We start from the raw sequence: 14,749 nt of genomic DNA, 5'->3' as shown, positions 1-14,749 counted from the left end.
GACTTTCGTTTTGTGAGAGGTCATGTTGGTGATGTTCTCAACATATGACCAAGCAAAGTAGTCCAGTGGATTTAGGTCGAGAGAGGAGGGGGAGGTAGCAAGAGAAGGATCAAAGTTGTAACACTCCTGAAGCCAAGCCTGGGTTTCTTTGGACTTGTGGCTCGGCAGAGTTCTGTTGCCACACCCAGGGTCTACCAGCGGTCATCTGATTGCACCAGGAGATCACTACCTTCTTCACCACATCCAGGTACACTTTGGTGTTAACTTTCAAGCCGACTTTGAAGATGTGAGGTGGTATGATGTGGCCCTTACTTGAAACCACACCAAAAACCATAACCGTGGCTAGAAATTTTGTTGAGCTGTGCCCTCAAGCGTTGAACCGTCTGGATTTGCATTTTGAGGGTGCTGGCAACGGTCCTGTTTTCAGACATGATAGAAGGCTCCTATCGCTCTTGGGATTTGTACACAACTGGCCAACTAGTAGATGGTCTGCAACAACAAAAAAGAAAACCAGTTTTCATCAAAATGGAAATGGAATCTTGTCATTTTTTCTAGGGCGACAATTTTATCGTTCCACCCTATATCGCATGCAATAGAGAATTGGCATTTTTACAATGGGGGGAAAAAATTCCTTTCGATGACTTTTTAAAAAAATTTTTTTTTATTTTAGTTCCAATGATTTTTTTACTTTTTTTTAGCTCCAACGATTTTTTTTTTTTTTTAGTTCCAACAATTATTATTATTTTTTTTTTAGTTCAAACGATTTTTTTTTTTAATTCCAACGATTTTTTTTTTTTTTTAGTTCCAACAATTATTTTTATTTTTTTAGTTCAAACGATTTTTTTTTTAATTCCAAAGAATTTTGTTTTTAGTTCGAACAATTTCTTTTTTAATTTGAACAATTTTGTTTTTAATTCCAAAGAATTTTGTTTTTAGTTCGAACAATTTCTTTTTTAATTCGAACAATTTTGTTTTTAATTGAAACGATTTTTTTTTTTTTTTTAGTTCAAACGATTTTTTTTCTAGTTCCAACAATTTCTTTTTTTAATTCCAAAGATTTTTTTTTTTTAGTTTCAACGATTTTTTTTTTTTTTAGTTCCAACAATTATTTTTTTTTTTTTTAGTTCCAACAATTATTATTTTTTTTTTAGTTCCAACAATTATTATTTTTTTTTTTTTTAGTTCAAACGATTTTTTTATTTTAATTCCAACGATTTTTTTTTAATTCCAAAGAATTTTGTTTTTAGTTCAAACGATTTTTTCTTTTGTTTAGTTCAAACGATTTTTTTTTTCTAGTTCCAATGATTTTTTTTTTCTAGTTCCAACGATTTTTTTTTTTTAGTTTCAACGAGTTTTTTTTTATTTTAGTGGCAACGATTTTTTTTATTTTATTTTAGTTCCAACGATTTTTTTTTTCGTTAAATAAATTTGTATTTATATGGCGGAATTTTGAGCTCCATTTTGACCATTAAGAACTTTAACCTTTGATGTTTCTCCTCCTCTTGTGAAGGAAATAAAGCAGAGGAAGAAGCACTGGAGTGACTTGCGGAGAGGAAAGAACACAAAGAAGATTCTGGTCATTCCAAAGCATTCCAAGAGTCTTTCATTACTCACTTCCTCCTTTGCCGTTCGTTACGTTTTACAAACGATCACGCTATATACAAAGCCAAGACATGGGTCAAGTGGACGCATTTATTTTAAATATTATTTCCTGAAGATCATTTCTATCGAAAGATGAAATTAAAATTCATTAAAAAGATAAAAGAAATTTCAAAAGTGGACTTTAGAAAATCAAAATGGTCAATAATTCTTTGAATCACGGCGGAACTTTTGGGGGTACGTTTTACAGTCCACAGAGATTTGAAAAATATAGTTAATTCAAATATATAACAAATAAATGTTACCAAAGGCAAGATAAGTTACTCTTCTACCTATCTGCAAAAGTTTTAGTGGTTTTACTCACTTAAAAATGTTTATTCAGTTCAAAAAACAGTTTCAAGCGTTAGGTGAGAACAAAAAAAAAAAAATGGCCGAAAATTGACACCTAAATATTTAGTCTTAATAATGACTTAAAAATAAAAATGAAACAAAATACTGTTAGAAACCCACCCAATATGTTATCATGACATATATTGAATGGGTTTCTAACAGTATATATATCTTTTTTTAAGTCATTTTCAAAACTTAAAATATTTAAATGTCAATTTGCGGCCATTTTTCTTGTTCTCACCTAATGCTCGACACTATATGTTTTTTTGAATCAAATAAACGTTTCAGGGTGAGTAAAACCATTAAAAACTTTTCCAGATAGGTAGAAGAGTAACTTATCTTAACTTTGGTAACTTTTATTCATTATCATAATATGGGCTGGTACATCTACCACTAGCCTCTCCCTGTTGGATAGGGTCCAAACAAGAGTTTTCAATCTAACAGGTCCCACTTTGTCAACTAAGCTCCAACCCCTGTCCCATCACCTCAATGTTGTATCTCTGTGGCTGTTTTACAAATATTTTAATGAAATGTGCTCTGGTGAACTTGTTGCACTTGTGCCCTCTCGACATACATATCCCAGACAAACCTGCTTAGCAACAAAATCTCACCCTTTCACTGTTGAGGTCCCTAAATATCAGAAAGCTTTCTACTCTAATAGTTTCTTCTCTTGAACCACTAAACTTTGGAATTCCCTTACGTCCAAGTGGCATTATGCCTTGTTTTGGGGTGAACACAAGCAAAAAGGTAGGTAGAAGAGTAATCTATCTTGCCTTCGATAACATGTATTTGTTATACAATTGAATCTTTTACCATTTTTTCGAATCTCTGTGGATTGTAAAACATACACAAACTTTTAAATATTGGCGATGGAATAATCTTCCTCTACAATTATATAAATGCAATTTTATCTGTGTGTGTATGAGTTCGTACCTTATAGATTCCGAAACGGCTGAACAGATTTTCTTTAAAATTTACAGAACTTTAATGTATAAGTCTGGAAGTGATCTTAGTTAACTGTTGTCTAAGAATACCCTCGATAATTGAAACTGTTTTAATTTATCATCGGTAAAGCCATTTTTTCCATGTCATCGCTTAGCAACAATGAAACGGGCCGTGAAAATTCTACTGTGGGCAAGTTGATAGCATTTTTTTTTTTTTGCATGACGTTCAAACTCCACACATAAATTCTTCAGTTTTTTTTTTCATTTACTGCAAAGAATTTTATAAGACTTGAAAATTTGTTTATTTAAAAAAATTTTTTTTTTCATGACTTGGTCTGCAGGTTCAAACCCCACACGTAAATTTCGTAATGTTAATGGGGCAGATTTCTGAAACAATCTTTCACTTGGTGATACAAGCACCACAATTGAAATATGTCAGGTTTGCTTCTGCAGCCATCTTGAAAACTGGCGACCATCTTGAATTTTCTGATGGCAAGCATTCTTTTCTGAAAATGTATATTCTGAACATTTGTACCAATTTTGGTGCTTTTTTTTTTTTTTTTTTTTTTTTTTTTTACATAGGCATCACCACTTATCAAGGCCAAGAGGCCACTCGAGGATAAGGGTTAAAGAGTGTACAGTAGAAATTGGACAATATTATATAGTAATGAAGAAATTGGACAATATAGTAACCGTTAGTAATAGGCACAGATAAAGAGTGAGGGAAACTAGTAATAGTGTTTTCTGTGAAAGTTTGGCGAGGGGGGGGACCATAGAATGGAGCTCAGCCGAGCACCTGCCATGAAAATAACGATAAAGCAGAGACAAACTCGCAACATCTTCTCTTCTGTGAGAAAGAGGTTGCAGGGAAGAGAAAAGGACATCCCCCACAAGGCTACAAAGTCTATTTTGAACTCTATCAAGACAGGATAAGTCTTTTCTAGCAGCTCCTGCCCAGATGTGGCAACAGTACCCCATCCTTGGACGTACCTGGCTCTTATATAGATAGAGAATTGCATCAGAGTGAGATATCTACTGGATCAATAGAAGGACCCCACCATTTTTCCAGCAGCATTGGCAACAGATTTAATGTATGTGTTCCATTTAAGATCAGGAGTAAAAGTCAAGCCCAGAAGCTTGTCAAAACATAAGGCCTTCCCAAGACGAGAGCCATTCATTTCAATTGATGCCAGATGGAGATCAGAGCGTTGATGATGTAAAGATAAAAGCTTGTATCACTAAGTGAAAGATTCTTATGGAATATTGAGATAACCTGCCCCATTATGTCTTTTTTTTTTTGTTAACTGGAAAAAAGTTTATATAAAATAATTTTATAAAAGAAACAGTAGTTTCTCTACAGTGCAATGTAGAATAACATATATTTTGGACTAAGTTACTGCATGGAGGCATGTGAAGCTTCCTCCCGAGCGATTACACGGATTTCGATGACAATAAAAATATAGGAGTGTGAAATATTTGTTGATCATCACTCAATCCCAGGCAACATCGGATCTCCCTGCTGGTGGGAAATAAAAGTAGTCATTAATTTTTTTTAACATTTGCAGGAAACAGACTCTTTAGCTTGAAGTGCTGGGCAATAAGGAAGCGGATTGTCTACAAGACAAAGTGTCACTATTGTTAGGGAGACAACCATACAGAGATAACAATTATAAAGTAAAAAAAACAAAAAAAACAAAGACACCCTCCTCCACACACACACACACACACACACACACACACAATGTGAAAGATTTTAGTAAACACCATTTTTCTTTTAGGTGCGTTCACACATTTTGTTGCGAGACTCTACATTGGTCATTAGTCTGCCCTATTTTTTTTTTTTGCCTCCCCATGAGGGTAAACTTTATTCAAATGAAATGTGTTGTCCCCACCCCCGCAAAAAAAGAAAAAAGTGCAATAAGCCATGTAAAGCAGATAGTTAAGTAGTGCGCATATATATATATATATATATATATATATATGTCTTTACATAAGCAGTAGTTTGTTGCTACACAGTCATGAGCATGTTTCGGTCTACAATTATTTACTAACTAGAGACCTCATCAGGCAACAACCCTTATTTTCGAAAATGGAATTCTAAAATTCATAAATCTGAATTTTTGAGATGAGAATTGGTTATTTGTATTATTTGGATTAATCGGACTACTGTTCTCATCTTGAGTGTGATTTATACAACCTGTCGGTCGATATAACCTCAGACCTTCTTCAGGTGTATCTTGTCGAACTTGGGAATGTTTCTTTCGAACACGGGAATTTGGACGGAATTTTGAGCAAAACCGTTTATTTACTTCATAGGGGTAGTGTGTTCTTGTTCCATCAGCCATGACTGGATAGAGGTCCTAAGTAATTCGCAATAAAAAATACAATTGCGAATTACTTAGATCCTCTATCCAGTCATGGCTGATGGAACAAGAGCATACTACCCCCGTGAAGTAAATAAAGGGTTCCGCTTGAAATTCCATCCAAATTCCCGAGTTCAACAAAAACATTACAGAGTTTGACAAAATACACCCGAAGAAGGTTGGAGGTTATGTCGACCGAAACAAGAACATACTACCCCCGTGAAGTAAATAAAGGGTTCCACTCGAAATTCCGTCCTGAGTTTGACAAAATACACCTGAAGAAGGCTGGAAGTTACATCGACCGAAACGTTGTGAAAATTACGCTCAAGATGAGAACAGTAGTCCGATGAATCCAAATTATACGAATAACCATATTTTGATGAAAACTTCCAAATAACTACATTGAGTGGGCTTTAACCGTGAGTTTTAAAGAAATATTTCTTTTTGGAGTTATCGTTTGCGATCATATTGAGGGGGTTTTAATTGTGATGTTCAGAGATATATTTCTGTTTGTTCTCATCCTTTGCTATCATTTTGAGTGGCCTTTTACTGCGAGGTTTTTTTGAGAAATATTCTTGTTGAGAGACTCCACGAGGACAAATATAACACAAGTTCCGTTTTTAATGTGGGGAAAATCCAGCTCCTAAAAAAAAAAAAAAAAAGGATCACGCTAGATTTTTTTTTCACCCCCAACAACATATTGTCACTCAAACAAAAGGGGTTACTCAGTGAAGCCATGTCTACAGGGTCACTATGTAGGGTTGGTTGGTTGTTTTTGTTTTACGGCATATCAACCCTTTTCAGGTTATTTAATGCCGAATCCAAAGATTTTGAAGAAAAATTTTTTAATAGAATATATTTGTTGTTTTCAAGTCAGTTTCTATTTAACCCATAGTTGGGACCCTGACAGGTACTACCACTCCGGGTCAGAGTGGACCTGGGAGCAATGGTAATTAAAGGGTGGCTCCACACTCCCCAAGGCCCGCAAGCTGGGGCCTCACCACTGGATATAGTTTAAGGTCATATCCAGGACCCACTATGTAGGGAGTTGAGCAGCAAGATCACATTTAAATTATTGGACATTAATACAATTAGCAATTCAAGAGGAGAAACTATCAGTAGAAAGCTTTCTAGCATCTACGGACCTTAACTATAGAGGGGTGGGATTTTGCTGCTTGTTGGGCTACCATGAAGGGATTTCTATGATTTTTAGGTATGTCCTCATTGTGCAGTTCATGTTTCCGTTTCGAACAGGATTTGTTTGGATGTGACTAAGCAGCTTTATACGAAGCCCTGAAGACGGATGCTTTTAGCAGATAAGTTGAAAATCTGCGATATTTATTTCATTTTTTTTTTTATGAGACGCAAATGTTAATATTAATAATTGATTTCCGTTTTCAAGTTCAACATAAACAAATTCTGGATGAACCCCTTAACTAATCCAATCTACCAAATTTACACAAGAACGATTACTACGATATCATCCCATTGACGACTGGACACTCAGTAACCCTTATCCTCGAGTGGCCTCAAGGCCTTGATAAGTGGCGACTCCTACGTAAAAAAAAAAAGAAAAAAAAGAAAAAGTTCTGTCCTTCTGCCATCAAGAAGGGTTTCTGAAGACAGAACAGATACTACACCTCGATCTCAACCAAAAAACAAACACGAAATAGTGGCTAGAATTAAGACTAGACTTTTAACCCATTCTAAAAAGGCAAAAGTTATAGCCTGTTGACTTAGACTGAGTGCTTTATGCCAAATTAATGATTGATTTAAAATTTGTGCTTATTTTTACATCATCATCATCATCATCATGACATCAACTTGCCCGGACCAATGTGACTCTTCCTCTCCAGAGTTTCCTGTCTTCCATCACCTGACTCAGATCTTTAGGTTCACAGTTGGCGTCGTGTGCTTTTTGCTGGATGTACGTGGATCTAGGTTGTCCTTTGCTTGCGCGTCCGTGTCATGGAGTCCATAGCAATACATCACTCACCAATTCATGCTTGCTCCTCAGACAATGACCAGCAAATCGTAGGCGTCTTTCTCTGATGGTATTAGATATGGCAGGTAGGTTGCCATAAAGTTGCTGCTTCATGGGATGATTTTGCCAAGATATATTTAATACTGTTTGTGGCATACGGGTGTATGTACCGTCTAGTTTTCTTTCCAATCTTTTGGGGAGTGTCCAGGTTGTAGCTCCATAAACAAGGACAGACTCTACCACTGCCCTGAAGAACTGTCTTTTCAGTTTGTTAAATTTTTGTATTAAATACTATTAATCCTTAACTGTGCATCAAATAGATACCATAATACTTAGTTTGCTGCACCTTAACATAACAAAGGTTAATACAAAATTTCAGCCAGATTAGCCTAGTAGTTTCCAAAAAAACTTTTAGAGTAAATGTGGTATTGTGGTAATTAATCCTTATTAATCACTAGCTGTGTATAACAAAGGTCTATACAAAATTTCAGTCAAATCATCCCAGTAGTTACCGAGAAGAAAATGGAACGGACAGACAGACTAAGAGAAATATAATAAAGATTGCATACTCATTTTTTACTTCCAGTTTCTACTCCATAGTTGGGATGATGGTAACAGGAAAGATATGGTCCCTTCTGGTTAATGTTTATCTTTTTCTAAGATAATGTGAAAACCTATTGCTCCTTTTCCCATGTTAAGAATAGCTTTCTTGTCAGGTTGGTCATGTTTAATTATCGAATTGAAAGCAAAAACCGGAAGTCAAAGAGTAGACACTCTTGACAATAACCGTCCCTATTTACTTGTCTCCCTACGAGGGCAAAGTTAGGCACAAGGTTCGTCTTTAATGTAAGAGGGTGGTTGGGGGGAAATCTAGGCCCCTTAAAAGAGGGAATCTGCATTTGGACAAAAATTTAAATTCCCGTCAAGCTGAAAACATACACTAGAATGCTCCAGGCAGTGTTATACTTAAAATGGAAAACATGCCGAACCATTAGCCGGCTGCCCAGGATCTCTTCAGTATTAAGAGAAAGGAGAACATGATATGCCGGACATTACTACAGAAGAAAAGATGAGGTCGTCAGTGATATGGTATTGCTGGATCCTAAACACGGAACCGCTAAAGCAGAAAAGACTTGTCAAGATGTATAAAAAAATCTTGACAGAAAACACTGTCTTCCAACTTGAAGATCTTCCTAAGGCCATGGAAGATAAAGATCTATGGATGGTCTGGGCAACCTGCCCCATATGATGACGATGAGTTTTTTTGGATTTTTAATTCAAACAAATCAAATTTTACAACTGAGCGAATCATAGTGTTTTCGTCGACCATGATTAAATCTAATGAAATAAAAAAGGGGAACAACTCAAATTTAAGTTGAGAGGTCAAAACCCAGCCTTATGTTCAATGCAGTTTAGTAGTAAAATCGCTAAACGCTGTAAATTTTGATTTTCTTAGTTCTAAATAAAACTATCATACGTGATTGATTAATATGATTTTTGGAATATGACTGATTTAATGATTTCATGCCTTTAAAAGGTGCTTCTTCAGATTGGCACTTATGGCGACAATTAAAAGTAAAAGAAAACACAGCAAAGTCTGTGTAAAGTACATACTAACAAACGAAGATGTCATATTCCAAAAATCATATAATTTGATCGGGTAGTTTTTTTTTTTTTTTTTGTTACCCAAGATCTCCTCATTAATAAGAGAAAGAAGAACACAATATGCTGGACATTGCTCCAGAAGAAAACGTGAGGTCGTCAGGGATGGGGTACTATGGGATCCTAAACACAGAACCACTAAAGCAGGAAGACTTGTCAAGACGTTCACAAAATTATTGACAGAAGAAACTGGCTTCCAACTTGAAGATTTTCCTAAGGCCATGGATTGGTTGGTTGCTTTTGTTTTATGGCATATCAACCCTTTTCGGGTTATTTAATGCTGAATCTAGTTATTTTGAAGAACAATTTTTAATGGAGTATATTTTTTTTAAAGTCAGATTCTATTTAACCCATAGTTGGGACCCTAACAGGTACTACGACTCCGGGTCAGAGTGGACCTGGGAGCAATGGCAATTAAAGGGTGGCTCCACACTCCCCAAGGCCCGCAAGGTGGGGCCTCACCATCGGATATAGTTTTAGGTCATATCCAGGACCTAAGGCCATGGAAGATAGAGACCTTTATAGGGAAAGAGTCAATTTGGTCCGGGCAACCTGCCTGATACAATGATGATTAAGCTGAGAAATCAAACTCAATTCTAATTAGCCAATTTTCATTTGTTATCATTGTCCCATGTTATTGGCCACGTAATAATGTACTTTGCTATAATTTGTTTTAATAAACAATTTCTAATATGGAACGTTTTTAAATAATCACCTAAAAATAAAAATCAACAAAGGGGGACAACTCACCTCGATGTAATTAGCATTTATATAATCACTTCCAGGAACGTTTGGAATGGACGACAATTTCACCCGTGTGCAATCGTCTGGAAGAAAAAAAGAAAAGTGTAAATTCAGAAATAAAAAATTTAAATATCTTTTTAGATCTGTAACAAAAAAGAAAGGTTGCGAGCCCGTCTGTGTTTTATCATTATTTCATGGCAAGTGCTCGTCTGAGCTCCAACATTCACACCAAACATTCACGAGAAACACTCGTTTGGCTGTAAACACTATCAATAATTTCCCCCCACTCCTTATCTGTACCTTAACCTAAACGAAGATTCCATGAACAAAGCTTCCTTCTAAAAACTGGACACCTGTGGAACTCTCTTCCATTTACCTGCTTTCCAGCTGACTACAATATGGCCGTCTTCAATTCCAATGTAAACAAGTTCTTGATGAGCCGTTCCCCTTAAGTAGTATTTACATTTCTCCGATTACTATGATATTGTCCTTTTGACTACTGTACGCTCTTTAATCCTTATCCTCAAGTGGTCTCTGGGCCTTGATAAGTGGTGATTCCTTTGTGAAAAAAAAAATTAATAAAAATATAATCTCAACAGTGTGATATTTTTTCAATCAAAATCAAAATGGAAATTGCCCCAGGCAAGATATGAAGCCACTTGATATAAGAGCGAACAAAAATGAGACAACTATGAAAGGCAGTAATTACTGGGGATACAGTTATGAAACCCAGCATTCTTATTGAATCAACAAAATTCAAAAATCGAAATATTGAATGAACGAAATTCAAAAATCGAAATATTGAATGAACGAAATTTGAAAATCGAAATATTGAATGAACGAAATTTGAAAATCGAAATATTGAATGAACGAAATTTGAAAATCGAAATATTGAATGAACGAAATTTGAAAATCAAAATATTGAATGAACGAAATTTGAAAATCAAAATATTGAATGAACGAAATTTGAAATACTGAATATCAAGTAAAACAAATGGTACATACGTAATTGTCATGTAACAAATAGTAACATATCCAAAAATTACAGAAAACGATACGGTAGAAAAATAATTATTAATGATAAACAATTCCCGGTAAAGTTTAGATAGAAAATAAAAGGTTTTTCTTCGTTAGTGTAGCGAAAATTGAAATATTGAATATATATATGAAAAAGGGAAATCGATAATAAAGATATATATACTAATATATATCAATTTAAAGTTCTGAATTTTGAGATTATCGTTTATATTATTTGATTGAACTATTGTTCTTATGAGTGTTATTTGTGCAATGATCGGATTGCCCAACATGCCTGAGGACGGTCGAAGGATGAATTCTTTCGAACTTCACAGAATAAGGACTTTGTAAATTGTTTTTTGACGTATTCAATCAAACAATAAATTTTAATATATATATATTATGCACGAACTATATATTTATATATATTTTATTTGTTTTATATATTTTATCCATGTAAATAAATAAATAAAATAAATCAAATAAAATAAAAATAAAATAAATAGCTTTAATTTCTTTTCTCTTAAGTTCTACTCTATTATTTGGTTATTGAGCTTTTTTTATTAGGTTGGGATTAAAATATCTACGCACTAGCGGGGGTACCCGGCGTTGCCCGAGTGTTTGTTTCCGGGACGGGGGGGAAAATTTAAAAAAATGTTATGGTAGGTAAGTAGGAAGGATCAAACCCAGAGTCATGAGTAAAAGTAGGAAAATAAAGTGTGAAAAAAAAAAACAAAAAAAAAAAACATCTGCAACGTTAACAGTTCGGTCACCAAGAGAAGTCCATTCCAGTTGTTTAGGAAAAAAAAAAAAAACGACTACGGTAGGTCGGCGCGAACGTGAAAATATAATGTGAATTGTCCAGCACGCTAACCACTACGCCACAGAGCACTGCAGCTTAGTTTAGTGATTTTAAATAACTTCACATGAAAGAACTACGAAGCCAAACCGGTGTTCTCTTCTCAACTGTTCCTTGTGAACGATCCCCAAACGGTGTTAAGTGGTGGCAGGGGGAGGAGGAATTTATTAGAGAGAAAATATTTTACCACTTCCATTGATCTTAACCGATTTTGGCCGTGACTTCTCAGCAGAAAAAGTATAGAAATCTAAGATTATCGAGGAATTTGAGAAATAATAAGCCTATAACACACCTCAGATATTGTTCTGCCGTTTGTGCATATTATATTTGCATGAAATATCTTGATTTTTAATCCAATAATGTCAAAATCAGACGGGAAAAAATGAGTTCATTTTATTTATATAGAGATAAACACTTGGTATTTGCATTAGATCGCAGTTTACCATTACTTATATCAGATAAACATTGCATCTCCTTTGATTTCACTATTTTTTTCTTATAAATATATAAATATATGTTATTTCATTCAATTTAGCTAAACAAAATTACCATAGGTCGCTACAATAAATTTACTGTTTCAGTCTAGAAAAACATCCTCGTCTGGTTTACTCGAAGTTCGTCATTTAATGAAAAAGAAAACCCGAATAGAAAAAAAAAAAATAGAAAGAAAAAACATATTTTTCTTGTTTTTTTTTTTTCTATTTTTACTATACTTTTTACTTTCCTATTTTTTCTACTTGTTTAATTGATTAAAAGTTTATTGTCGCCTGACGATGTCCTTTTAGACTAAAACAGTAGATTTATTGTAGCGACCTATGGTCCATTTTCTTCCTTCACTAAAACAATAGCTTTTTTCACTAAAACAATAGCTTTTATACCCCATTCATATTAAATGGCTACACACAAAGATACTCTGAAATGGCTTCTACCAAAACCACAGATCTGACCGGATGCATTCGTCTCACATGGCCAGAGATAAGTTCACGTGAGGATGAAATTCCTTCGACAAAAGTAAGAAGGATTTAGATTTGATTATACAAATGCAAAAGTCAAGGCAGTTCCTGGAGTCAGCAGTTTTGACAAAGCAAAAGAAAAGAAAAAAAAAATGCTTTGTTCAAGTATTAAACAAAGAAATTAATCGCAAAGAGATTATCAGCCAGATAATCTGCTTTAATCCCTACCCCCAGATAATCTTAATTGGTTCAGCATTTAAGAATTAATTGTTCATGACATTTATTCAATATAAAAACACTTTTTTTTCTTTGAAGTCAAATACTCAACACAGTCAATTATTATTTTTGTTTTTTATTCACTGTAAAGTGATCAGAACTAAATGCTCAACAAGTTTTAATTTAGCTACTATACAGAGCGCAACAATATAAAATTATCATCATAGAAAAGATGGCTTGATAACATTTCCATTTGATGAAAACCGGTTTTCTTTATTTTTTTTGTTGCAGACCATCTACGAATTAGCCAGTTGTGTACAAATCCCAAGAGCAATAGGAGCCTTCTATCATGTCCGAAAGTGACACAATGTTCAACAAGCGAGATTGGAGATGCGCCACTGTACAATTCATGCTCTCTACCAATCCAAGTTATTACTACAGGACCATTACCAGCACCCTCAAAATGCATCGTTGGATTGCAACGAATAACAGGAACGTGCCCAAGGTGATGAAAACAAAGTTTCCGGATGGTGTAATCAGGTGGGTGGTGGCAAACCCTGGGTGTGGCAGCAGGACTTAGTGCCGACCCACAAGTCTAAAGATACCCAGGTTTAACTTCAGAAGGATTGCTATCACTTTATACCCGTCTCTCACTGGCCATCCTCCTCCCTAGACCAGAACCTGCTGGACTATTTCGTTTGGTCATATGCCGAGAACATCACCAACATGACCACCCTCAACACCAAAGCTAGTCTGATCGCTGAGTATTTGCAAATGCTGGTGTAAAAGGTATGCTCCCAATTCAAGGCCCGTATCTGGCTGGTGATTGAGGCTAAAGGCGGCTACATTGAATAGATGTCAGCTCTACTACATAATCAAGTTACCTGAATCGATTTTTTCAATAAAAGTTTTTAAGTAAAGCTGTAGTGTTGTTTTCTTTAGGGCGACGATTTTCAATTGAACCCACGTTGACTTGTCTTGGTCTAGTAGCTTCTCATCTACCTATACCTACGTCCCCTCTTGTTTGGACTTGGAAAATTTCAATTGAACCCACGTTGACTTGTCTTGGTCTAGTAGCTTCTCATCTACCTATACCTACATCCCCTCTTGTTTGGACTTGGAAAATTTCAATTGAACCCACGTTGACTTGTCTTGGTCTAGTAGCTTCTCATCTACCTATACCTACATTCCCTCTTGTTTGGACTTGGAAAATTTCAATTGAACCCACGTTGACTTGTCTTGGTCTAGTAGCTTCTCATCTACCTATACCTACGTCCCCTCTTGTTTGGACTTGGAAAATTTCAATTGAATACACGTTGACTTGCCTTGGTCTAGTAGCTTCTCATCTACCTATACCTACATCCCCTCTTGTTTGGACTTGGAAAATTTCAATTGAACCCACGTTGACTTGTCTTGGTCTAGTAGCTTCTCATCTACCTATACCTACGTCCCCTCTTATTTGGACTTGGAAAATTTCAATTGAACCCACGTTGACTTGTCTTGGTCTAGTAGCTTCTCATCTACCTATACCTACATCCCCTCTTGTTTGGACTTGGAAAATTTCAATTGAACCCACGTTGACTTGTCTTGGTCTAGTAGCTTCTCATCTACCTATACCTACGTCCCCTCTTATTTGGACTTGGAAAATTTCAATTGAACCCACGTTGACTTGTCTTGGTCTAGTAGCTTCTCATCTACCTATACCTACGTCCCCTCTTGTTTGGACTTGGAAAATTTCAATTGAACCCACGTTGACTTGCCTTGGTCTATACGATTCTCATCTACCTATACCTACATCCCCTCTTGTTTGGACTTGGAAAATTTCAATTGAATACACGTTGACTTGCCTTGGTCTAGTAGCTTCTCATCTACCTATACCTACATCCCCTCTTGTTTGGACTTGGAAAATTTCAATTGAACCCACGTTGACTTGTCTTGGTCTAGTAGCTTCTCATCTACCTATACCTACGTCCCCTCTTGTTTGGACTTGGAAAATTTCAATTGAATACACGTTGACT

At 35.4% G+C, this 14,749-nt stretch overlaps 1 protein-coding gene across 2 annotated transcripts in view; it reads right to left on the bottom strand.

Annotated features, from left to right (window-relative positions):
• Positions 1–14,749, bottom strand: part of LOC145260680 (uncharacterized) — a 239,568-nt gene that overhangs the window by 66,209 nt on the left and 158,610 nt on the right. For both annotated transcript variants that reach the window (XM_080119061.1, XM_080119060.1), the window contains exon 3: positions 9,693–9,769. In XM_080119061.1, the coding sequence (XP_079975187.1) occupies positions 9,693–9,769 (77 nt within the window). The remainder of the gene's footprint in view (positions 1–9,692; positions 9,770–14,749) is intronic.

Source organism: Euprymna scolopes, chromosome 36 (genome assembly GCF_053919585.1).
Source record: "Euprymna scolopes isolate OS-2025 chromosome 36, ASM5391958v1, whole genome shotgun sequence".
Classification (NCBI taxonomy): Eukaryota; Metazoa; Mollusca; class Cephalopoda; order Sepiida; family Sepiolidae; genus Euprymna; species Euprymna scolopes.
The sequence above is the reverse complement of the archived record's forward strand: the minus strand, read 5'-3'. Positions and strand labels throughout refer to the sequence as shown.